We start from the raw sequence: 26620 nt of genomic DNA on the forward strand, positions 1-26620 counted from the left end.
GGTACAATTGGTTGAGTAAATGATGACAGAATTGTCATTTTTGGGTGAACTATCCCTTTAACAAAAACATATTAATGTAAACTATCATAGGTTGTGGTATTGTTTGGGACATATGTCCGTTAGATTATTTTTATATAACTAGAATATTAGATTCATTTAGTATACATTTATTTAAATAGTCCTTTTGAGCAGGATGTGTGGATCACTGCAGCCATCTACTGGTCAGACTCATTTCGCTAAATTAGTTCTAATTAAAATGCCATAACATTGAACTGCAGCTCCACAGTTCGGCCACTAGGTGGTGAGAAGGTCCAAGTAAAGTCCGTTTGCTGCTCCACCGCAACTTTCGCTCTCCGGACAGACGAGAATGATGCGTTTAGGACCCTGAGGCGGGTGTTTCATGCTCTCCATGTGCACCAGATCGTCTTTGCGGTGTGAAATCAGTCACTTCGTTATTACAGCCTGATACGGAACTTCAGAGTCACTTTCTGTCTGAGCAAACAGCAGCCGACGTGATGAGAGAACTACATTTCAGGGATAATTTTTGGGTAAGGGTTTTGTATTTTTGGGGGGGATTATGATATGAAGTCGACGTTTAGTGAAACAGTGAAGATGCTGTTTATTTGCACAATACTAAATGATAATCACTTTATCTGATGTGGTTATTTAGCAAACGCTTTATTTTAAGCTCATCTGTCACATATCGAAACAACGTCAATTCCCTTAAGGGAAGTATGGTCAGCACATCCTGAGAAACAAAGTAGCCTAGTCTATAAAACAACCCAAATAGAAATGATCTTCTAAAACAATACTTTGAAAATAAAAATATGCCTCCATGTTCTTTAACTATTGCCCATGATTCCAGCTTGGGATCTTTGAGACCTTATTTGGCAAAGCAGGCACTAAAGTGCAATTTAATTTGGTTTTCTTAGCTTTTATTTTGGGAGATATTTCATGTTGACTGTGGCTTTGGGTATGATGCTATGTCTGCCCCTCAGACTTATAAATTACATAGACTGATGGGCTCTCATGGTTAATGATAGTCAACAGTCCAAACCACCATGTTTCTGAAGACTACAGAGAGGAATTAGTGATAAACTATGTGGCTCTGTGTGGATTCATGGCTTGCGTGTTCAAAAACTGAGTGACTTTTGTGAAGTTACTTGAATGTGTTTTGTGTATTTTTTTGTTTATTCTTCAATTGTGTGTGCAGAACACTGATATCACCAGCACAGCTGGATATGACAGCATCATCCAGCACTTGAATGACGGCAAAAGGACGTGCAAAGAAATCGAGGACTTCATGAAAGCCAGGTGAGGATTCACAGTCAACACTTTCAGTCTGACACTTTCACCTGAAGCTCTTGAAGGTCTCACGCATATAAATGTACTTTCTTAGTGCATTCACACGAATATTACGGAATTTTACTGCCTCATGACGAGTCATTGTTGCAAGATTTCCTGTTTTTCGTGTGAAAATGATTTACAGTTTTTTTTTTTTTTATCCCATGCTCTGCTAAAGGGATAGGTAGTTCACCCAAACATTTAAATTATGTCATCATTTACTTGCCCTCAAGTTGTTCCAAACCTGTATGTGTTTTTCTTCTGCTGAACACAAAAGAAGATATTCTGAAGAATGTCTGTAACCAAACAGTTTCCCATTGACTTCCATAGTAATTTTTCTCATACAATTGAAGTCAATGATTACTGTTAACTATTTGGATACCAACATTTTTTAAATATCTTCTTTTGTGTTCAGCAGCAACTCATACAGGTTTACACACAGGAACAACATGAGGGTGAGTAAATGATGACAACTTTAATATTTGGGTGAACTAACCCTTCACAAGTCACAGCAACAAAAATGAACCAAAATAATGTTTTTTAAAATGTTGATTTTAAAATGATGCCCCTAAAACAAATGTGAATGCATTTGTAAAGAAATGCAGTTTATTTGTAATCCAATTTCAATCTTATTTGCCTAGTCAGAATGATTAATGTCTTGATAGTGCTACAGAGTTATGTAAATCTCACTCAAAAATATTAATGATTTACTTACAGTATTCTGCATGTTAAACAAGGATGGAGTATATATCAAAGCGGTGTGGAAATGTTTCCTCAGTATAGACGTTATGAAACATAAAATCCTTCTTGTTGCTGTAACATTCTCAATTTTCATTTTCATACAATTAGCAGAACATTTGGTTAGATTTTAGGCAAACAGACAGACATTTCTTCTTGGCTTACACACAAAACATTTATCTAAAATATAAAGACGTACTTTTCAGAGCTGCAATAGAAGAGAAATACGCCAAGGATCTGCTTGGTTTGTCTAAGAAAGTGTGTGGACACAGCGAAATGAAGTAAGTACTAATGTCTAGTAATTAAAGGTAATATTTTGGTTATGTTTTTACAAATTGCAATAGCTTGAAAGGATTGTAAAGGTAAACCGGTAACTCTTAAGTATTAAATGGAGCATTTTTGCTACGGATATCAAATCATGAAGTTTCTAGGTGAGAAGTGTGCTATTAATATTATAAGCAATCTGACTATAAAATGAGGAACCTGAGCCATTTTAGACACAGTAAACCGTAATCTAGCAACCACATTAAAGCTTTGTAGAAAAATAATAGCAACTGCCCACAACAATTTGTGCAGGCACCACTTACACTTTTTATGTTGTTGTCTTGTTTTAGTACCTAAATTCTTTGATTTGTTTAGCAAGACATTTCTTAGATGTACTTTATGAGACAGTGATTTGAAATGTGTATTGTGTTGTTCTGGTTGGATACAACTGATGCCCTTAGATAGCATTTGAACAGTGAACGCTGTATTAGATCATTTCAAACCTAAATAGTCTCTGTGTTGGTCACATGTTTGTAGTTGGTTTGTGGTTTGTGCCTTTCCTCTTACTATGGGGTGATAAAAAAATAAGTGTAACTGTTCTTTACAAGGGACTGATGTCAGCAATTTGACAATGGTTTTATTGCACAAAATGGACGTCGGTTACTCATCGATGTTTTGTCTGATTTTAGCACGCTGAAACGGTCACTTGACGTTTTCAAATTACGTAAGTAAATACTGTCTGAAAATGTAATGATCGCTGTTTATTGTTGTGTTACCCTCCCTTATGTTTAAATTGAATGTTTAGAAACAGAAAATATGAGTTTGTCTCATCTGCATTTGGCCCAAACCATGAGGGAGGAGGCAAAAAAATTAGAAGACTTCAGAGAGAAACAGAAAGAGGCTCGGAAGAGGGTAAGATGTACAAGCAGCATTTCATACTTTGTAATTTACTTATTAAAAGTGAAGTGTGCCATATCTGCATTACCAGTGTCACCAAATGGAAAGACTTTTCATACCTGGAGAAAGTTATTCGTTAGCGTTCTCATTCATCTTGATGGTTGTTGCTCAGGACGTCTTGGAAATATGAGTGTCCAGATCTTGGCACTGTTGTTGTTTTTTTTACCCAGGTGTAAAAGCGACCATTTGCTCTGGTGTTGCAAGGAAATGACAATGCTTAACTGTCTGATGACACAACACGAACACGCACTTCTTCATGAACACTTCACTATTTCGACTATCCTGAGCTGTGACAACAAAAGCTGCATACAGGGAAGAATATTATGTAGCCTCCAACAAACAGTCTGCAATACTGTTTTATACTAAAATGAAATATTAGCAATAGTGCGCTGAGCGTGATGAGGTGTTTTTGTAGGCTAAACCGGCAGTTAGCATCACCCTAGTTCCCCCGACGAAAACCCAATAAGGCTTTTTCATTGGCTTTTGGAATATTGCATTAAAATAAGCTCTCTGACCAACAAAAGCTTATGATTCTTACACGTTTCATTAATTCCAAGAAAATAATCCATATAATTAATAAGCCATATAATTGCTAGAGTGCCTTCTTTGTGAACGCAAACACGTCTCGGGATTGATCCCGGGATGGGGACCTAGTAACATTACTGGGATGAGTCCCGGATCGCGTAAGGATCAATGCTGTTGCATGCACAGATTTCAGAAAATCACTGGCAGTGTGAATGAACCAAAATCAAACGACCCGGGACACATTATCAGTGTATTTACCGGAATCTCTGTGTGAAAGGGGCTGTAAGACTGGAAAAACCGGAAGAACTGGAAGAGAAGGCTACTCTCTGAGAAAACAAAGGAAATTAACATTTTAACTCTCTTGCTATATTATCATTCCCATTCGAGACACGATCACACTTGAGTTTATCACCTCCCAATTTACACATCATTCCCTTCACCCATCCCTGCCTGAATTCACCCAAAAATCTATATGGTTTAATATGAACAATTATCCTACAGTATTATACATGTCTGGTATCATTTGAAATGTCTCAGTGCGACTCGTACAAAGGTCTCATTCCCACGGAAGTAAACCAAAAAGATAATAAGGTGTGGAGAATTTAGAGATACAGTGCTAAGCATAAGTAAACACACCCATGCTAAAGTTGACTAAAAAGTCAAAATCATCTTTTGGAAATTGATCTTAATGCCCTAATAAAAAAATAAATAAAAAAATCCAACCTTTAAGGACACAAATTTTCTTTGTGAATGAATAATGTATTGTAAATAAATAAATGTTGTTCCTTAAAATACAGGGTGCATAAGTCAGGACACCCCTATGTTAAATTCCCATAGAGGCACGCAGATTTTTATTTTTAAGGCCAGTTATTTCATGGATCCAGGATACTATGCATCCTGATAAAGTTCCCTTGGCCTTTGGAATTAAAATATCCCCACATCATCACACACCCTTCACCATACCTAGAGACTGGCATGGGGTACTTTCCATAAGATCATCTCTCAATGCAAATCAAACCAGATATTAGGCTAACTGAAATCAAGCCATGCCAATCTCTAGGTATGGTGAAAGGTATGTGATGTGGGGCTATTTTAATTCTAAAGGCCAAGGGAACTTTATTATTATGAATAAATACTTAATTATTATACATATTATACATATATACCGGTACATATTTCTATGGTATCACCGTCGAAGAATAATTAAAGTGGTGTTTGATTATGATTTCACTTTTCTAACTTTAGTTAGTGTGTAATGTTGCTGTTTGAGCATAAACAACATCTGCAAAGTTACGGCACTCAAAGTTCAAAGCAAAGGAAGATATTTTCTTTTACAGAAATCTCTTTTTAAGGACTACAACAAACCAATGAGCTTCTTCACTAACCCTAAAATGTACATAAACCCCGGGAACGCGATTTATAGATTATCATGAGAATATGCTAAACAATTACTAGAAGATCTCCACATCAGCTACATAAATTCATCAACTAACCATTCAGAAATGTCCTGTTGTTGCTTTCTATATGTTGTCACTTCTTCTTGAGTCTCTCCATCTTTGTCCAACTCCAATTTGAACATAAAAGGCTAAGGTTTTTTTAAATTTTCAGTGTGTGTTTGTGTGAGGTAATCGAAGCTGCGAACACACAAGCTCTGGAAGCTCCGCCCCCTGTACCGGGAGCAGCAGCTCATTTGCATTTAAAGGGACACACACAAAAACGGCGTGTTTTTTGCTCACCCTCAAAAAGTGACAATTTTAACATGCTATAAAAAAAATATCTGTGCGATATTTTGAGCTAGATACATACACACTTTGGGGACTTCAGAGACTTATTTTACATCTCGTGAAAAGGGCATTATAGGACCCCTTTAACTGGTGAAGTGGATTTAGTAGAGTTAGAGTTAACTAAAGTTATCATGCATATTGTAATGTTTGAAGAGGATGCAATAACAAAATGTCAGTAGACTGGGAAAAATTTTAAATAAGCGGTTTATTCATAAATCTTCATGCTGTGAAAATACAAACCGGGGGCAGCATGTTGCAAAAAAAAAAAAAAATCCCCTCAGTCATTGGTCAAACAAACAGATAGCCCCGCCTCCAACTCACAGGATTGGCTGAGCCTGTGTTGCTATGCTGGTCAGAATGCACTAAACAAACAGCACAGTGTTTTGATAGAGTTAGAGAATGTTTACACTTTTCAGGTGAATTAACCTACAAATTACTTTGCTTATAGTATAAGAGAAAGTATTTTAACAAGGGAAAAAATGACACTTCATTTACTACAGTACATAATGATACTCATGTTAAATTGAATGAATGAAATTAAAAAGATGTTTTTTTTGTTCAGGTAGAACAGCAGATGGACGCTCTTCATAAGCAGAAGGGTGCTCAGTATAAGAAAACAGCTGAGGTAAGCATACCTCAGAGAGCAAAGCGTACTCAGGAGCTATGCACGGTCTGTACACTGCCGTCCATCTGGGCTTTGCTATAATAGGTGGTTCAGCCCCACTTTTATATGGTACCTTATGCCCTTTATGGGAAGTATATTTTCTGAAGCAGTGGCAGGAGGGAAGTGAATAAGTTCATCTGATTTTAGTCATACAAAATAGGAAGTGATCAGTGCTGAATGGCATTGTTCATTAAAATGGCAGCTTCTTATTCAAACTTAAAAGAGTTTTGAACTTGAAGTATTCAGGTTGATTTCCTTTTCTTTTATTAGCATCAAGGTTTCCTATAAAGCATCCGTATTTCTTAGCTTAGAAAACACATGACCCTTTTGTGGAAATAAACACATTTATTTGTGTACCTATCTAAGATAATTGTGCTTTTTTTTTATTACTTTTTATTCAAATTTTCCACATTTGGAATAATATCAGTCAAAATCAAAATAGTGAAATTACACAAATTGAAGGTATAGATTTGTTGCTTTTTCTTCACTATCTGATTAGTCATTGTCTACGTCATTGTTTACGTCTGCCTTAATCTCTAGATCACAATGTTTTTGAGATCATGAGGAACATGCGTTCAGAAAAATGTGTCCACTTTTAGTTGGTAGTGTAGTATTGTGTTTCTGTATACAGTATTATAAAGATGCATAGACCGTTTTGGGTAACACTATATTTTAAAGTAACATAGTTACACGTTACTTTATGTACTTACTATAGTAATAACAGTAAATTATGCATAATTCCAAGTAACTTACCCTCAACCAAACCCTAACCGTAACTCTATAGTAAGTACATGTAGTTCATTAATATTACTATCTAGTGTAAGTACAATGTAACTACGTCACCTTAAAATAAAGTGTAACACAATTTTGACCGGAATATTATAGCTCATATAGATTATAGTTAGACATAAGATGCATTGGTTAAATGTCAATGGGTCTTTTTAAGGCAAAGAAGACCTATGATCAAAAGTGCCGAGATAAAGAGGAAGCAGAGCAGAACATGAACAGAAACGCCACCACTAGCAGTTCCAAGCAGCAAGAAAAGGTATGCAAGTAGAAGAGTGAGAGTGCATCTGCTTTTTTCCCATCCTGTATGACCACTGCAAGAATCTTGCTTTCATTTACATTTTCTTTGCTGGTGTGCATATTTAGAAGCATCTTTTCTTTTCCTGGCTTCATGCATTTTGCTTTTACCTGCACTTTTTACAGTGTTAAGCAGTGATATTCCTCTGGTTACAGATTGATCCAAACCCTTAACTGTTAACTATTAAACTTCTATGAGTAATCTGAACCGATTTACAAACAGACTCCGTTTTGCAATGGAATGTCAGTCCAAGGACAAAACTACCTGACACAAAGCGGCTGCCTCCACGAAATCCATTAAAAAAGTTATAGACTAGCCATAGACAAGAACGGTCATAGAGTGCAACAGTGCCTGTCCACTTTTTCAGTGCCGTTGGTTCCGGACGTATTTTTTTTCCGTTCATTTCTTCCATAGGGAGATGATTTGAAGCTAAATTATTTGAAAAACGGATAAAAAGGTACAAGACTGTACTTAACGGCTTTAGTGAGGGAAAGAACTACAATCCCATGATGCATTGCAAACAGCATAATCGAATTAAAAACGATGGAGGAATATAAAACTAGTCATGTACAAATGTTGATTATGTATACAAAACAATGTATTTTAAGTAATTTATTGCAAAATATGCATATATGTTCGAACATTTAAGTATTTTGAGAGCGTAGGGAGACATGATTACGTCATCCGCAGTGCTTCACTTGGATTGGCCGGAGCAAAAGAGCTCTTTTGGCACATTTTGGTTGTTTCGACTCTCTGATTGGTGTAATTTTCAGTACAGCATCATGGGTAATGTAGTTTTTCACCATGAATTCCACTGTTAAACACGATTATTTTAAAACTACGTTGAAATAATGCGGGCTGACTTCTTTAAGAGAAGCAAATACCATCGATTAACAACCTTGTAGCTCACAGTAAGTTTGTCTTTAAAGGTTTATAAGTTATTGTTAAAAATCCATTTTACTTCCAGAACCAGACTGTTGCACTCTTACACTAAGACTTTTTAGAGGTTTTTATACCTCTTGTATGTAGTATAAATCTTTCTTATACATCTTGTTTACATTTACATTTATGCATTTGGCAGACGCTTTTATCCAAAGCGGCTTACATTGCATTTCATTTTTACATTCTTATCAGTTGTTGCTTTGCCTGGGAATTGAACCCATTGACCTTGGCATTGCAAGTGCCAACGCTCTACCGTTTGAGCTACAGGAAAGCATCGATTTATAAAAAGCCCTAGCGTAATTTCTATTTTGAAAAGAATTAAGCCTGCTTGTCATTTCAGAAGACTTTGTGGTAGTTATGTGTGTGAGAGATTAAATGTGTAAATTACTTGAGTTTGTGCTCAGAAGTGTTCGACAGCGTTTCTAATAGAGAAGCTGTATGTTTAAAAAAGAAAACAACACCCTCACTTCTAGTAGAGAAACTGAGAAACAGCACTGACAAGATCTGTGTGTGCGAGTGTGTGGGGGCGAAAGAGAGAACAGGAAAAAGAAATACAAAGTACTTTCTGTAGAAGGAAAGAGGACTTGTTTAGTTTAGTACATTTAGTACAGTGATTAAACCTGACTGGAACTTCCTCTGGATTAAAGGATTCGAACATATTCCAGCCAATTTGAGATGCTTCTAGAGCGACCTGGTACAATCCAAACGTAGCTGACACCAGTTATGTTTCCATCCAAAGGTGTGCATTTAACTTGGAATATTGGAATTGGAATATTGAATAAAACATATGCCAATAAAAATAAATAAAGCAGCGTTTCCATCCCATGTATTCAAGAGAACAAACTTGACACTTCCTGGGAAATTGGCTCAAAATATCGAATAAAAATGGAAGTTGTTGCAATCACCGTGACTCTTTTATCCTACATCATAAATGACTTGCGTCTCACAGCGCACAGACGAAACTGCTGTCATGTTCATTCGGTTTCCTTTCTTGCATCTGTTTTATTATTTTAAAGCTGCTTTCACACTTCACAAATACTTGTGTGCGGTTTACAGAAAACAAGCGTAAAACATACACAAAACTTAAACACTGTTCTTGTGCTGCCCTGCAAGCACTCATATGTCCTTCTGAAAATTAAAATCTAATTCTGTTTGGTGTGTAAGGCGATTTGCCAGTAAAGCAAACATAAATTCAGCGTATCTCCAGAGAAGGCAAATGAGTAAACGCAGCAATGCAAAACAAACCAGCAAGGCCACGCATGGGAACAGATGACTGCCAGAGCATGTACAGTACTGTGAATCATCGTAAAACATGGCAGCAATGTTGGAAGTATTTGTGATACCCTGAGGACAAGACTCTTGAAAGGCTATAAAACATGTGTAGCGAGTCAGCCATACGTCTTTCAGAGAGTAAAACGTTCAGAGAGTAAAAAAGACGCGATGGGAAACTACTGTTTTTAGAGCACAGCTAAAAAAGAGAGAAGTGCCGTTTAGCTGTCTGTAATATGTGCTGGTAAGATGTGAATGACCGTACAAAGACATTCTGTTGCATAAATGATGTCACTCTCTCATACTCTCTCAAGCTGTACGCCAAAACACAGCAAGCCAAGCAGACAGCAGAGGAAGCTGGTAAGATGCACTAATAATATACTAGCTAATAATAATATTCTTTAAATAGGGCTGGGCAATATATTCAGTTTTTTAATGATTCTTTTGGCAATACAAAACTAAGCAATATTGTACATTTTGTTTATATGCTCTTTTTTTATCTGGCTGTTAAGCTTCTTTAAAGACCGCCTGGGGTGAAAATCCAGCTTTTAATGTTGTTTGAATGTCTATGTGGTGTTTTTAATATGCTTTAAGACAAACCATGTGCTAATTCATAAGTCAACCCCATTGCTGAGTATTTTCTCCTTAAAACTGCAGTGAACCAAAGACAGTCTCAAAAACGCAGTTTGAAATCGCTGGTGTTTGGTGTGGTCGTCACAAACTACCTTGTAACCGATCACGTCAGCGTGCGGGGCAAATTAGCATATTCATAGATCCAAAAAATTCAAAAATGCTCATCTGAAACCTACGGGTGAAGTCACGCGGACACTACGTCCATATTTTTTACAATGCCCTTTTACAATGTGGTAAAATGCCCTTTTAACAAGATGTAAAATAAGTATTTTTTGTGTGAATGTGAAGTTTTAGCTCAAAATACTCCACAGATATTTTTATGTAGCTGGCTAAAGTTGTCACTTTTTGAGGGTGAGCAAAAACGCAACGTTTTTGTGTCTGTCCCTTTAAATGCAAATGAGCTGCTGCTCACGCACAGGGGGCGGAGCTTCAACAGATTGTGTCCTTTTACCTCACACAGACATGACATGCACTGAAAATTGTTCAAACCAGTCAGAAAGATGGAGAGACTCAAGAAAAAGTGACAACATGTAGACAACATTTCTGAATGGTTTGTTGGTGAATTTATGTAGCTTTTGTGCTGTTATCTTCTAGTCATTGATTATAATATTCTGTCTTGATAATCTATAAATCATGTTCAGGGGGCGGGGATTATGTCAATTTTAGGGTTCGTGATGTCACTTACCCGTGAGGAATATCGTGTAGTCCCTAGTACCAGCCGTTTGTTGTAGTCCTTAAAAAGCAATTTCTTTAAAATAAAATATTTCCCTTTGCTTTGAACTTTGAGCATTGTAAAGAAATCGTTTTTTAAGGACTACAACAAACGGCTGGTATGGACTACATGACATTCCTCACGGGTTAGTGACATCACGAACCCTAAAATGTACATAAGCCCCGCCCCCGCGAACACGCAGTCCATGTTGAGAAGAGGAAGAGTTGTTGTAGTCGAGCACATTTGTGAGTCAGCTCAAACTTTAGCATCCGTCTTTTCACATGCAATAGAAAGTTCCTATACGAGCGACAGTTCCTATACGAGCGATTTATAGATTACCATGACAGAATATGCTAATTGAAGATAGTTAACTCCACATCAGCAACATAAATTACCATTCAGAGACGTCCTGTTGCATTCTACATGTTGTCACTTCTCCTTGAGTCTCTCCATCTTTGTCTGACTCCGTTTAAACATAAAAGACAGAACAGTATCTGTCACTTTAGTCCTTCTGTGTGAGGTAATCGCAGCTGCTAATACACACAAGCTCTTGAAATCCCGCCCTCTGTGTCGGGAGCAGCACCTAATTTGCATTTAAAGGGACAGACACAAAACGGTGCGTCAACACTCAAAAAGTGACAACTTTAACATGCTATATACAAATATCTGTGGTGTATTTTGAGCTAAAACTTCACACACACACACACACTGGGGACATCAGAGATTTATTTTACATCTTGTGAAAAGGGTATTATACCACCCCTTTAAAACCTACGTTATGTTGTTCTTAAGGCTTCTCTAGTTAGTTACTGAGTAGTTGTTCATATGTCAATGTGTAATTAAAGATACACATAGTGAGTTTTGTTTGTATTTTACTTGTCTGTTTTGTCAAAATGAATCTGATATATAAATATTAAGATATGATTCAAATTCAAAAAGGCCTACACATATTGTCTTTATTTAATTGTATTGCCCAGCCCTACACACAACACAACTGCTCTATTTAATTTCTAATTATGCCCTTTTTTGACTGCGTATTAGACAAGATATACAGCCAGAATGTGTTGGTGCTGGGGAAGATGAGAGAGGAGTGGCTGAACGAGCATGTCAAAGCATGTGAGGTGAGCGCTACACCCCGGCCTGCATCACACACACCCCAACACAGCTGATCGGTGACAAAACAAACCTGATCATGTCAGGTCATGCGAAGCCTGATCTTGAAAATGGGTTGTAAATGGCGTTTCATGTTTCACAGCAAAACTATTAAACGTCAAACGAAAATTCACACAACTATTGAACGACACAAACTGTCTGAATTCGTTATTAGGTGGTTAGTGACTTACTGGCTGGTGTTCTAGTGTGAATAAGGAAATACATTTTTATGGGGTTGTTTTATGATCTTTCTACTTTGACATCTCATGTGCATGTTGCTGCAGTTTTTTGAGAAACAGGAAGTGGAAAGGATCAACATGCTGAGGAACGTAGTGTGGACCCATCTCAACCATCTCTCCCAGCAGTGCGTCACCAGCGACGAGGTAACCTGAGCTGTGCACCATCAGTTAAGACCAACATATGGAACTTGCCTTACCATGTCCACTTCTGTTTTATGCAGATCTATGAGGAAGTGAGGAAGTCACTGGAGCAATGTAACGTTCAAGAAGACATTGAGCATTTTGTCAACCTCAGAAGAACCGGAGACAAACCGCCAGGTAATCTCAGCTAGTTTTAAAAAAAACAGTCACAATCCACAGAAAAAAAAATGCATGAGGGACAAAGATATTCCCACACAGATAATTTGGTTCAAGTGAATTTACCACATTGACCAACAGAAAGCTGCTTGGTTTGAAAGTGACTTTCTTGTGAACTGAACTTCATACATTACAACCAGGGCTTGATATTAACTTTTTTAACTGTGGTTTTCCAGAGTTACTGGTACTAGCCACTCAGCATTTTCACTGGCCACAATTTTGACATCGATACCATAAGGGGGAAAACTCCCATATAGATATTTTTAATATTATCTTATAATTTGGCAGCAGGAATATTAAGCTGCTGTCACTTTCAGACCTGACCCACAAATCCATTACACTGTTACACATGCGTTTTCTTTCTCAACTGTTTACATTCACTGAAAACAAAACTTACTGTGTTTACATGTAAGTAAACTCGTCAAGACCGGCATTTTAAGATAAGATAAGATAAGCCTTTATTGTCTCCCACTGGAGAAATTCGTCTTGGGCATTCGAGAGAACAAAGCGTCACATTACGTGTTACACACACCAACACACAGTTAACCTACACAGAACATGCTCATAAATGATCCCACCCACTACTTCACTTCCCATCCAACAACACATCACAATAGCTTCTGTATTGCACAATACCCAATTGCATAACATAGCACAGGTGCTGGGCATAAAATTAGAATATCATCAAAAAGTTGATTTATTTCAAGAATTCAACTTAACAGGTGAAACTGATATATTATATAGACTCATTACATGCAAGTGACATATTTCAAGCCTTTATTTGTTATCATTTTGATTATGGCTTACAGCTTATGAAACCCACGAAATCAAAATCCCAGAAAATTAGAATATTACATGAACTCACACAGTAATTAAACAGTAATATCATGGTCATTGAACCAGGTTTTGGTTCTTTTGGCAGTGTGGGCAGCTGCAAATCCTGCTGGAAAATGAAGGAAGCCTGAAAATGTCCTGGTAGACGACTGCGTTGACTCTGGATTTAATAAAGCACAGTGGACCAAAGTCCTCTATTCTGATGAGAGCAAATTTTGCATCTCATTTGAAACTCCAGCCGATGACATGGCACCCCAAACCATCACTCACTGTGGAAACTTCACACTGGACTTCAAGCATCTTGGATTGTGTGCCTCTCCTCTCTTCCTCCAGACGCTGGGACCGCGATTTCCAAATGAGATGCAAAATTTGCTCTCATCAGAATAGAGGACTTTGGTCCACTGTGCTTTATTAAATCCAGAGTCAACGCAGCCGTCTACCAGGACATTTTCAGGCTTCCTTCATTTTCCAGCAGGATTTGAAAGCTTTAAAGGGATAGTTCACCCAAAAATGAAAATTCTGTCATCATTTACTCACCCTCAAGTTGTTTCAAACCTATATGTGTTTCTTTCTTCTGTTGAACACAAAAGAAGATATATTGAAGAATGTTGGTGACCAGACAGTTGCTGGACCCCATTGACTTCCATAGTAGGAAAAAAATATACTATGGAAGTTAATGGGTCCACATACATTTACATAAAGCATTTTTTCCTTCCCGAAACCTAAAAGCCAAGGGGAGAAATGCCGGGCGTGGATCAAGCAGTGTGGGAGACCCCATTTACAACTAAATGTCGACAGGATTAACAAAAACACCTATTGCTTGGAAATAATGACGGTTCTTTGTACATAATGCATATATTTGAATGTAAAATAAGACGATTAAAGGCAAGACGGAGGCTCACTGACATACTTTAAAATATATATTTAAGCATTTTGTTAATCGGCGGCCTACTTACCCCTGAGTAACGGCTGCTGCTTGCGCTTGGACCTATAGGCTTTAGCTTCAATTTCGCCAAAAATTACTAATCTCCTTGGGAATGTCTGACACCGGTGCATACACACTGTAATACACATGCCAGGCGCGTGCCAAACTTGTCAGGCGTAGCAACAGTAACTAAGGAGGGCGGGGCTTAGGGAAGGGTCAATTGAGCAAACATTTCACCAATGTAACTGTACTTTTACTTTGTATTTTGCTATGTAACCTTTTAGCTCTAATTTAAATAGAAAATAAATTGTTCATGAGATTTGAGGTGGTGGGGATTTAAATTTCCTCACATCAAGCTATCATATATCTTCTGAAAAGTTTGGTCTTCTTTTATTGTGCTTTTTTGTACTTATCAGAGCTTGATGGTCCGCAATGAAGTAAAGACCAGCCTTCCACTCATATATGAGCTTGATGACATTTTATGTTTGGTTAAACTATCCCAGTAATGTTTGTTAAACTGATGTTTCCTCAGCACCTGTTCCATACGAGAACTTCTACAATAATCAGAGATCGACTGGAGTCCGCTCACTTCCAACAGCTGTCAGGTGACCCCTCACTCCCTACAGATGGATCTCGCAAACTGATGTTCATCGACTAGTTAGTCACTTTATTTCTTATGTAAATTCTTGCTTTTATATTATCTTATGTCTTGCTGTGTTATATTTCAGGAGAGGAGCAGCTCCTCCACCGCCAACTGCAGAAAGTATGAAAATATTCTGTATATAGCGATGTGTTTATACATTCTCTTCTGTATGTTTGTACAATTCCCAATTCTTGTTGTATCTTTCATCCTTCAGATGATCCTTTATACTCGACTGTAGCGGAACCAGGGTACAGCCTAATACGATACTAATAAGAGCGTAATTCGGTAAGAATTCTTGAAGGAATGCAACCTTGACGTACTGTTTACAAACCACAATATTAATGCTAGAGCAAGTATTATACAGCTACTAATGTTGTTTATGAATCCCTTGAATGTTTCCTTGAGGAAATGGTGTTTCATTTATTGTTATGTTCTTTTCCAGTCTTCGCAAACCCTTCTGCTGCTCAATAGGAATACAGTGAAGGCATTTGAGACTTTTTTCATCAAGGGCTGAAAAGCACATTGGTTATCTTCTAATGCTGTTGCCGGCAACCTCACACTGTGTGGTGAGAATATTGTTTCCTGGCATGAAGGGGTGTTGTTATCTCTGTGTAAAAAGCCTCTTATCTTGCTAACCTAAAATCCACCCTTGCAAACAGAGTGAGTTTTGACACTATTGCGTTTGCGTAGTGGTATAAAGGCTAATCTTGAAGGTCTCACTACATTGATAACAATTGATCATCAAAACAACATTGTATAAATCTTTATATTTTAATCACTGTAAAAAAGGTTGACTAATTTAGATTAATGAATTTAAAGGTGGAGTGCACAACATTGCACCTCTAATGGTTCCAAATGGAATTGCAGTTTGTCTGAGCAGCCTGTTTAGGCTCAACCAATGGCGTGAGTTTGGGGGCGGGTCTACCAGTTTGGTTAGCCAATGGAAGACAGGAGGGGACTTTTTTTTTGTCATTATTTTTACATTTCTGTTTGGTTCAGCTAGTGGTACACACTTTACCTTTAAAGCAGATTTTAAAAGACCACAAAAAGTATAATTTATTTGTAATGTAAAATTCTAGACACTGTCAATACATAGTCCTGCACCACTGGATACATTTCTTCAATAAATATATATATTATTTGATACCATTGTCCATTGGTGAACAGTGTGGTATGTCAGCTTTATTCCTCTGTTGAGGAGTGTCCATTTGAGTCATGAATAAAAAACATTTCCAAGATGGCTGCCGAGTGAACAAACTTGAGTGTGCAACCAGTCGACATCCCATAAGGCCATGGGAGCTGAGGAGCCGTCATATTTGAAAGTTGAACAGTGAGTGCTGTACCTGTAGATAAGTCCTTGTGGTTAAATGTTTTTTTGCTAATACGGCATAGGTCAAAGAACATCCAAGTACAATTCTAAGATTACGGATATATTGTGTCCGTAAAGGTATACATACTACAGCATACACATAAACAGCATACACTCTTAAAGTCGGCATGAAACATCAGTTGCGATAGTCTTTTCTTCCCTATTAGACTTATAGCTGAGTGGAACGGCTTCTTGAACAAGAAAAAATGTAGGACGGGGCTTGATTTTGTCCATGAGGAATTAATTAGCCGCAAGAGGGAGGGGAAGTTACTTTGAATAAAGATTACAAGGACACATGAATTAAAAAAATGATGAGCACATTTCAAATTCCTTAAAAATAAGAACTCTCAATTCTGATTTCATGGTCACTTCAAAATTAAAGGATCCAAAAGTGTATAGCGATGCAAAAAAACATTTCAAAGAAATCAGGACAGAAGTGGTTGAAAGTGGACAAAAGAGACGTTTAAAACACCAGGTGTAAACGGGAGTGTGTCTCCCTCGTCTAGTAGTGATCTGATCGTTCAAAACGCATTTTAATACCAGGTGTAAACAGGACAATATACTGTATCTGTTCAATGCTCATTAGGAACCCAAAGGAACCGACAAGATCCACTTGGTGTGTGAGAGGTGAATGCCTTTCCATGTGGGAAAACCTTAGTCTTTACTGTACTGTGGTCTCTGATTGAGGTCTTGAAGCACACAAATTTCCAATCATCACTGTTCATGTTCAGATCCGATTTGATGGATGGGGTTTCCGTAACCACCTGAAGTCCATTGAAAGCACCAAATATGTTCTTCCTCTGTGCGGCCAGCCCTTCAGAGGACATCTCAAAGCTTTGATTCTTAGTCAGCACTGAATCTTCCATTAGTTGTTGAGGAGCCCGTTCATCCTGGTCCAGCTGGGCCTTCAGATGCTCCAAGTCTACCTGTACAAGTTCATTATCAAGCCTGAGCTGCTTGGATCCTGACGGACAGTTCAAGCTGGTGTCCTCACAGAGAAGTCCTTCACAGAGAAGCTCATTCCAGCTGGACCACAGCTGCCGCTTGACCCCTGATGTTGGGCTTGGTGTGTCAGTAGTGGTGGAGTCAGTTAGATCTGTGGAAGACGGATCCGATGGCTCTTCCAGTGTGAGCAGAGAGATCCAGGAGTGTTCAGAAGAACGATCCTCTGTTGAGCTCACAGGCGTACAGTGTGACGCCGAGTCTCTCTGGAACGAAGATGTCAAGATCTAGTAGACAGGAAGGGGAATTGACAAACGGTCATTTGTGGTTAACGTGATTTCACCAAGAACACCTTTCCAGTCCATCAGACAGATCTGAGGGATAGTTTTTTAGTTAATGTCAAGTTTAGGCTTACAACAAGGGTTAGGGGCTTCTACACCATTCTTATTCAACTATCGTTTTCCTCTGATTTTAAGGATAAATTATGGGTTGGGGTAGGGATATGGTTAGGACAATGTTTTTGGACAGTAATGTCCAGGATCAAACGTTTACAGTGCATTTTACTTCCAAATCTGATGTATTTCTGGGTGAAACAGGATCTTAAAGGCACACCGCAGAACTTTTGGCCACTAGGGGCGCTATACCTGTAACTTTCACGTCGAGCGCCCCTAGAGGCCACAAGCACCGCAGCACTGTCGCAAAAGTCAAGAAGACATCCACGATCCCTCTCGCGTTTTCTCTTTTTTGCCTCCTCAGAAGCAGTTGTAAACTTTTTCCTTGCCTCAGCCATGGCCAGGAGTCGAGCAGGCGGGAAAATAGTAGCAAAAGCGTTAGCTCCTTGAGTATATCAGAGCTTTTGGTCACGTGACGGTCGTAAAGTGATTCGTTCTCCAGGCATTCTCAAGGTCACATGACCTGGCCAAAGACGGTGCGTCTTCTCCAAACTTACATAGGCGGAATTTCAAGAGGCCAGCCCCGCTCGGAGCATTGATAGTGTCAAGCGCTGTATATTGGCCTGAGGAATCATTTAAAATAACTTGTATGCTTCAAATCTTTAGGTCATAAGTCTGCGGTGTGCCTTTAAATTAGAAAAATGGTTGAACGGGTCCTGGTTTTATCAATCAGGAATTGATTGGATGGTGTTGGTGGTGGATGGACAGTTTTTTCTTTGGGATAGCATGAACAGATTAAATGTTCACAATAAAACCAGGGTTGTGCAGTAAAAAGGTAAATATGTTGAATTCAAAATTGTGATTGTCATTTGCCCTTCATTGATGGAAGAGTTTTCTTATTGTGTAATCACAATCATAAGGAACTCTGATTTATACTCTTATTTATATATATATATATATATATATATATATATATATATATATATAAAAAAATGCTTTTACATCTAGTAATGTGGCGTAATGCTCAGTCTGTTTAGCCAGACTCCTCAGCTGGGCATTCGTCTCCTTCAGGGAGGATATTTCCTCTTGCTTTCTCCTGAGAGTGGCATGAAGCTGCGGAGAGAGACACATTATTACTCAGTAATACAATTAGTGAAGTATGTGAGCGCTGGTATGATTCATCTGGACAAACATGTGCTGTCAAAACATCCCGCACAGAATGAGCTCATTCAGAGGCATGCAGTTTGCATACCTGAAGAAGTGAAGAATCATTGTCACGGGCAGGAATTTTCATATAGGAAACTGAATTGGACGACATGCCACAGAATCTGAATAGATTACCCAGTTATTTGGATTACAAATATAAGGATGGACTGATAAAGTGTGGCCTGAATGTCTCTTGCAGTGACAATATTTGATAATTTATGAGTCACTAAGCAATAAAACACAAAATAGGGAAGTGATCTTCAGTTATGTCACATAGGACATTTTTTCTTGTGGAAATCAGCAACTGCAGCGTGTGAGTATTTTCTCATGACTCTGCCGTTCGCTGGTTCTCTAAAACGGTTTGATCCCACGGGTTACATTTGTGACTGACATTTATTGAAGGGGTCAAAAAGGTGTTTTTTACACGACATAAAGCTATTTCATTCCAGTTTGCTCCTCCTTGAGACAAAGTAAAATTGCAAAAAAATATACTTTTATTTTTGGTTTATCATTTCTGTTTTCCGAACAATTGCCTGGTGGTGGTAGTAAAAAAAAAAACCTGTTACTTTAGTGTTTGCAACTTTGAGAAATTGAGGATACTTTTGCAACTGTGACAGAATAAACCACAAAAGCTTGTTTAGAAAAGGCATGCAGTTTCAGTTTCAATTGTTTCATTGGTCGATCCAAGGAGTAAAAGTTAAACACAGTACATGTACAGTAGTCACTTTCCTGCCAATGATTTGGGAATAAATGAGCTTCTTCAGTTAAGGGCATTTTGACTACTTAAAAAGAGAAAGTCCTAAATCTATTTTAATTTACATTTATCACATATCTCGGAATAAAGATCTGATCATGGCCTTGAACAACATTCGAGTGGACTCATTTTTATTTAATTAAATTTTTTTGGTTAAAAGGTTGAATAAACCTTGGAAACTTGGCACAAAAAGTCATCTAGCAGTCAATTTACTTTGAATTTGTGAAAATAAAAATATTAATGAACTGCTTCTGTATCACACTTAATATGGTTTGGTAATGCCAGTTATGTTGCGTTCGGGTCATTTCGACCCGGAGAGAGTTTTCTTTCCCCCGAAAATGTTAGTTAATGTTATCACATTGGACTAAAATTTACTGACTTTGCTCACACAAGGTATAACTACTTCTGGATAATTTAGGATTTTTCCCCTTCTTGTTACACTTAAAAACGACCGGCCTACAAATAATAGCTTATAATCTCGTGTTACAAATTATCACCAAATATTGGATTCAATCTTTTTGTCAACCTGTTTTCTTTCAGTTAGGACAGGTTTTGCTTTTGTATTTATTTTTTAAATTGACTGATTAGGCCTCATTGATCTGAGCGTATATTGGAACATCCGGAGCCTGTTCATCATGTTTACATATTTACATGTGCGTGGATAGTGATTGATTGATAAACTTTATTAATCCCCCAGGGGGAAATTTACATGTCACAGCAGCACAAAAATACAATGAATAAATAGAAAACATAAACAGCATTCACAACAGCAACAAGTCTTGTTCAGTATCAATTTTTTCAAGCATTATTATATACAACCAAGTATATATAAAAAAGTCTTGCACATACATGCACGCACACACGCAATTTTGATTGTTACGGGCTTTTTTTTACAGAAATTAACTTTATTCTCAGATCAAGGGCAGTTTCAAAAAGAAATACAAAACCTGCCCTATAAAGAAACTTCTCCATAAAACATAAGCGGAAAAAAAAAAAAAAAATTGTTCTCTATAATGTTTGATAGGGTTCTTGACATAACTGAATGGAAAATATGAAAAACTGCAAATTAGTGCAAAAAGTGAATCTCCCTGATTTTAACCATTTGCACCATTTTAACACTATATATTTATGAGACAGGGGAAATTACAAAGTTTGGGTGGGGGACAAGCCCAAAACTGAGCAATTCTGCCTAATTTAATTAGAGACGAAAATAAGGCAAGTAATAAAGAAACACAATAAAAAGTTTAAAGCAGTTATGAGATGTTATTGTTAAAGCTGCACTGTCTCACACCCACCTGTCTATTGAGCTCTAGAGAGAGATCTGTGTGTTCTGACACTTCATGTGTGGCAGGTGACTGACACTCGCCTGTGGACAAGAGAAAGAGAAAAAACAAACAAACACTGTATTCAGTTTTTTATTTTTTACAAAAATTTAAAATAACAACAGCTACTATAATATCTACTATAGTATCTGTATCTAACTTCTTAATTGTTTGTAAGTGCTTTGTCATTTTCTCAGGTCTAGTAGCTACTTCTCACCTGTGGCAAAGTCCAACAACAGATCTTCATTGGATGACTGGATGTCTGGGCTTGCTCCATTATCCTGCTGATGAAATTTCATAAAATGACTCTCATGCAAATTCTTATGTTTTTTCTCATTCGTCGTACTGTAATAATCCTACCATAAAATAAGACGGCTGAGTGTAGAAGCAGGTCTGCATGGCGGAGTGATGCGAGTGAGCATGTATGATGCGCAGTGCTTCTGACAGACCTGGAGTGACATCACAGCGCGACCGTTGTCGTCAGGTGCGCGTGTTTGTAGCGACGCGTCGCGTGCCTCGAGTCCGCGCGCTTCACGGCGGTGATCCACTTGTCCGTGCAACACTTCTGTCGCGCTGCACTCCACTATATTCCTATGGGTGACGTCAAGCGACTTTGACGCGCTCGCAAAGCATTCCGGGAAGGCGGCACTTCATTTGAAAAAATGCCGCGCGTCAAAAAGCTGGCCGATGCCCATCTTTATGCAAATGAATTCCGTTGAACGCGAGGCGTCTATCCAATAGAAGCACGCACATGGAGACGGAGGGAAGTCTCTCGCGGTTCCTTTGTTTTTGACTGGCCGCTGGCTCAAAACCACGCCCATAGCGGTAAACTAGAAGAACGCCCATCAACGTTCACATGTGGGGAGGCGTTGCGACACCACACGACATTCGTGTCGGACAAGTGGATCAGTACCGTCAGAGCGCCCTCCTTCATTTCAGCGGCAACCGAAGCTCCTCCGCCTCGCACGCTGCTCTTCTGTACGTTGGAATCCTTCACATCAATTTGAATAGGCCTACTTCATGAGTAGTCCATAGCTGTTTTTGTTTAGAAAACTATGCGTACAATTTTAAGAGAATAAAGTTTTAGGGTGCATATCTCTTTCTGAAATATGTTCTAGTCCAACATTTTACATTGCAACAGTTTCCACCTGTCCTTTCCAGTCATGTGGTCTATTCTTTTCTATTAGCCTATGTAAACATGGTGATAAGAATAGTTTTACATTACCTTCTAGGTCACCTTTACTATCACATAGAAGTTTTTCATCTATTTTGTTTTATTTTAAGCTTTATTTCAATTACCAAAAACTTTAGTAGTTTTAGTTAAAAATAACAACACTGAGAGGGGCTTAATTTTATTCCATTATATTGTAGCGGGAAACACTGAGCACGGAGTAACACATGGTGCAAGATCTATTCCATTATCTGGAAATAATGCTGTTTATTACTAACCTAACAGATCACTCAGATCATTAGGATCACATCAGCTAGAAATACCAAGCATGGCGAGTCCGCTTTTAGCTATTATGCTGGAACCTTATTCCAGAAAAGATCAGATGTGCTCCTTCAGTAGGCTAGTCACATTGAAATCCCGACTCAAAACACATCTGTTTAGCATTTACTGAATGAGTAGTACTATATGTCCGACTGATTCTGTCACAGAAAATCTGTTCTGCGGGGTGCGGACTGGAGTCAGTCCTACAGCCTCCGAACAAATCTTTGGGGTGCGGATTGGATCGATCTCTTTTCAGGAGCTCTTCCTGTCCGATTTTAGGTGAAAAATCAGGTTGGAGACGTCCAATAGATTACTTAAGCGCACTGAAAGAACAACATAGGAAAATCTCACAGTAAAACAAGTAGCTGTGAAAACTATGATACAGTGGTTTGCCAGATGAGAAGTTTATCATCTTTTTACTCTTTTAATTCCTTTTATAACTGTATCATATTTATATCTCTTAATTCCTGTTAATAAACTGTTTTCATTTTCCTTGTTTTTATTTTGTGATTATTTTAAATTCATGTGTGTGTAAAGCACTTTGAATTAGCATAGTGTATGAAATGTGCTATATAAATAATCTTGCCTGGCCTTGATGGGTTTGTCAGGAAGTACACTAATGTAATTATTATTAATATTTAATAGGCTTTTAAAGCAGACGAATGTTAATGTGGAGCCTGAAAGCATGTAACTCAATTTCAACTTTAAAAGAGTCTGAATAACAGACTTTAATTCATAAGAGCTAATGCTTTTTTGTACAGAGCCCCTAAAGGGACACGGTGAAGGAAAATATGAGATGGAGGAAAAACATATTTGTCAATGCTTTTGCTTTTAAAAGTTTAGCTTCCCTCGTAAAAATGTTTGCGTTCCACCAAGAAACTTTGCGTTCACTCTCAAAGAGCTCAAAGGTTTGACTAGTGAATGCAAAGTTTCTTGGGGAAACGCAAAGTTTTTTTTCTCGGAGGAACGTAAAGGTTTTGCTAGGGTTTGCTAGCGAAAGCAAAGTTTCTCAGGGGAACACAAAACATTTTGTGAGAGAATGCAAAGTTTTTCAGAGGAACGCAAAATGTTTAGCAAACGAACGCAAAGTATCTCAGGGGAACGTAAACGTTTTGCTAGCGAACGCAAAGTTTCTCGGGGGAACGTAAAGGTTTTGCTAGCGAACGCAAAATTTCTCGGGGGAGCGTAAAGGTTTTGCTAGCGAACGCAAAGTTTCTCGGGGGAACGTAAAGGTTTTGCTAGCGAACGCAGTTTCTCAGAGGAACGCAAAATGTTTTGTTAGCGAACGCAAAGTTTCTCAGGGGAACACAAAACGTTTTGTGAGAGAATGCAAAGTTTCTCAGAGGAACGCAAAATGTTTAGCAAACGAACGCAAAGTATCTCAGGGGAACGTAAAGGTTTTGCTAGCGAACGCAAAGTTTCTCGGGGGAACGTAAAGGTTTTGCTAGCGAACGTAAAGGTTTTGCTAGCGAACGCAAAGTTTCTAGGGGAATACAAAACGTTTTGTGAGTGAACGCAGTTTCTCAGAGGAACGCAAAATGTTTTGCTAGCGAACGCAAAGTTTCTCAGGGGAACACAAAACGTTTTGTGAGAGAATGCAAAGTTTCTCAGAGGAACGCAAAATGTTTAGCAAACGAACGCACAGCATCTCAGGGGAACGTAAAGGTTTTGCTAGCGAACGCAAAGTTTCTCAGGGGAACACAAACCGTTTTGTGAGTGAACGCAGTTTCTCAGAGGAACACAAAATGTTTTGCATACGAACGCAAAGTTTCTAGGGGGAACGCAAAAGTTTAGCTAGGGAACGCAAAGTTTTGCGAGAGAATGCAAAAGCATTATTTTTCCTCCCATCTCCTTATTTTTTCCCACCACCATGTCCCTTTAGGGGCACCACCCTTTTTTCTACTGAATGATATTATTTGATTTTTTAATTATCCATCCTCAAAGTCGACTGTGTCAGTGACATTACCCAAGTTAACCTTTAATGTCTATTATTTATAATAACTATGGTCAGACTTGAGACATGAATCTTAACCACTTCACATAACTAGATATTGCATTCAAGTCTATCAATAACAAAACAATAACATTATCACCACAAAATTGTTCGTCTGCAGTCCTACAGGCTTACGTATAGTAAAAACACAACCCTGTCAGTCTGTTATGGTAATGGATTTGAAGAATACCACAAACATTTTATACGCTTAAAATATTTTTATAGTTTGGCAATATAATTTACAGTCTCACCCCTCGGTGAGGTTTGTCAACATTTAATTCATAGTCAATTCATGGTTGAATACAAACAGGCACTTCCTCAGGGCATGTTTTCTGACTTGATCAGTTCTGTGATGATCTGTATGGTCTTCTCATCTGAAGAGGATACAAATGAAAGACGGCATCACGTGTGCGTTCACAATGCGTATAAATATACTGACTGACTATAAATATAAATGATTCATTCATTTAATAACCAGTTACTTGTACGGTTAAAGTTACCTTCCAAATTCATTTTAGGGTTGGCCAATTTCCTCTCCAGGAGGGAGTCCATCAGCTTACGAAGGTGTTTGAAGATCACGCCAATTCTGACTGGAGCCTGATGGGAATTTAAACAGTTATCTCACAGTTTGACAAACCATTTTGTGATGCCTCAGTTCTCCTGCCAATGACATGATCAGTGCAAAGCAAGTAACCAGCCAAGCATAGATAACCAATGAAACAGGACATGCATGCAAAACCTTTCCCTGACCTGGAAGTAGATCCATCCATCCAGAGAGATGAGCCTCTCCCTGTGTTGCACATCAATATCACCTCCAAACAGCAGCAATGATAAAGGACAGATCAGCGTAGTGTCTCTTAGAAACACCTTAGAGTATTTCACCTGTGGGCAAAATCAGAAAATAGAGGTTCAAATATACAAATGTTCAAATGATTAGAGTCAACGAGTTTCCATAAGGAAAAGTCATTTAAAAAGAAAAAGAAAAAAAAAGGTGAAAAGTTATTTGAAATGTACTATTTGTATTTATGTTGGTTTCATATGGTTTTAAAAAACTTTTAAGAAATGTTTCAGAAAACATCTTAATTTTATTTCCAAAATGTTTTAAAATAAAAATGTCAAGGTAAAAGTATTTATTACACCTTTATTAAATCCATAAATATAATTGTTTTTGAGGCGCCGCACCATCTTGTTATAAAATAAGTATGTTTGTCACACCACATAATTTTAGTAAAATATAATATAACAATCTAATTATATAATTTTAATAAAATATGTTTCTAAGAAATAATAGAACATAATGCCAAAAAACTTAAGGTTTTCTTTTCAAACATTTCCTCTCTTTGGTCATCTTTTTTGTTTGTTTACCTTATGCCCCCAAAACAAATGTCAAAATGATTCAAATTAATTTTAATACAGAAATTAAAAACATGTCCATCATAGAAGAGGTTAATTCATGTCTACTTGTGACTTTTGTACAAAAGTTTAGGGAAATTTATGTTTTTATTAATTTATAATGTTACAAAATACTTTTTTTTTTTTTAAATAAATGCTTTTCTTTTGAACTTTCTATTCATCAAAGAATCCTGATTTTTTTTTATCTCGGTTTCCACAAAAATATGAAGCACCACAGCTGTTTTCAACATTGATAATAATAATAAAGGTTTCAAATCATTATATTAGAATGATTTATGAAGGATCATGTGATGCTGAAGACTGGAGTAATGATGCTGAAAATTAAACTTTTCATCACAGGAATAAATTACAATTTAAAATATATTACATAAGAAAACTTATTTTAAATTGTAATAATATTAAGCAATAATACTATTTTTACTGTATTTTTGATTAAATAAATGCAGGTTTGGTGAGCATAAGAGACTTCTTTCAAAAACTGACCCCAAACCTTTAAAAAGTAGTGTAAGGAGTAGCATTTTTTATGTATTTTCATATAAATTAATATAGACAAAAAAAGAGCACATGATCGACCCATCTTACTCATCTCTGTAGCACAAATTGTGCGGGACGAATCAGAAGTGTAGCATTGTGGGTTAGTTGTTCACATTAGTTAAAAAAGCAATACTAAT

The 26620-nt window shown here is 37.6% G+C and overlaps 3 protein-coding genes across 4 annotated transcripts in view; 1 reads left to right on the top strand and 2 right to left on the bottom strand.

Annotated features, from left to right (window-relative positions):
• The first annotated feature begins 266 nt into the window (after window positions 1–266).
• On the top strand, window positions 267–16217 carry pstpip2 (proline-serine-threonine phosphatase interacting protein 2). Its single transcript, XM_079598832.1, has 15 exons — window positions 267–548; window positions 1214–1314; window positions 2289–2363; window positions 3036–3070; window positions 3152–3258; window positions 6175–6237; window positions 7223–7321; window positions 9886–9931; window positions 11958–12037; window positions 12353–12451; window positions 12529–12625; window positions 14956–15028; window positions 15152–15186; window positions 15281–15351; window positions 15509–16217. The coding sequence occupies exons 1-14, from the start codon at window positions 516–518 to the stop codon at window positions 15334–15336; spliced, it is 999 nt and encodes a 332-aa protein (XP_079454958.1). The 5' UTR covers window positions 267–515; the 3' UTR covers window positions 15337–15351; window positions 15509–16217.
• On the bottom strand, window positions 16101–21657 carry mcidas (multiciliate differentiation and DNA synthesis associated cell cycle protein). Of its 2 annotated transcripts, none has more exons than XM_079598833.1 (5): window positions 21412–21657; window positions 21269–21335; window positions 21025–21095; window positions 18772–18882; window positions 16101–17664 (listed from the first exon to the last, which is right to left on the bottom strand). In XM_079598833.1, exons 1-5 carry the CDS (start codon window positions 21448–21450, stop codon window positions 17008–17010), a joined length of 945 nt encoding a protein of 314 aa, XP_079454959.1. In that variant the 5' UTR covers window positions 21451–21657; the 3' UTR covers window positions 16101–17007. The 2 variants fall into 2 exon arrangements, with proteins under 2 accessions (XP_079454959.1, XP_079454960.1); XM_079598834.1 differs by having other exon boundaries at window positions 16305–17664; window positions 21269–21332; window positions 21412–21529.
• Window positions 21658–24743: 3086 nt separating this feature from the next.
• The window catches only part of dhx29 (DEAH (Asp-Glu-Ala-His) box polypeptide 29), a 77167-nt gene continuing 75290 nt past the window's right edge, over window positions 24744–26620 (bottom strand). Inside the window, exons 25-27 of the mRNA XM_079598908.1 lie at window positions 25287–25418; window positions 25037–25133; window positions 24744–24910 (exon numbers count right to left, since the gene is read on the bottom strand). Coding sequence (XP_079455034.1) covers window positions 24855–24910; window positions 25037–25133; window positions 25287–25418 — 285 coding nt within the window. The 3' untranslated portion in view covers window positions 24744–24854. The remainder of the gene's footprint in view (window positions 24911–25036; window positions 25134–25286; window positions 25419–26620) is intronic.

Source organism: Phoxinus phoxinus (assembly GCF_949152265.1).
Source record: "Phoxinus phoxinus genome assembly, chromosome: 23".
NCBI classification, from domain to species: Eukaryota; Metazoa; Chordata; class Actinopteri; order Cypriniformes; family Leuciscidae; genus Phoxinus; species Phoxinus phoxinus.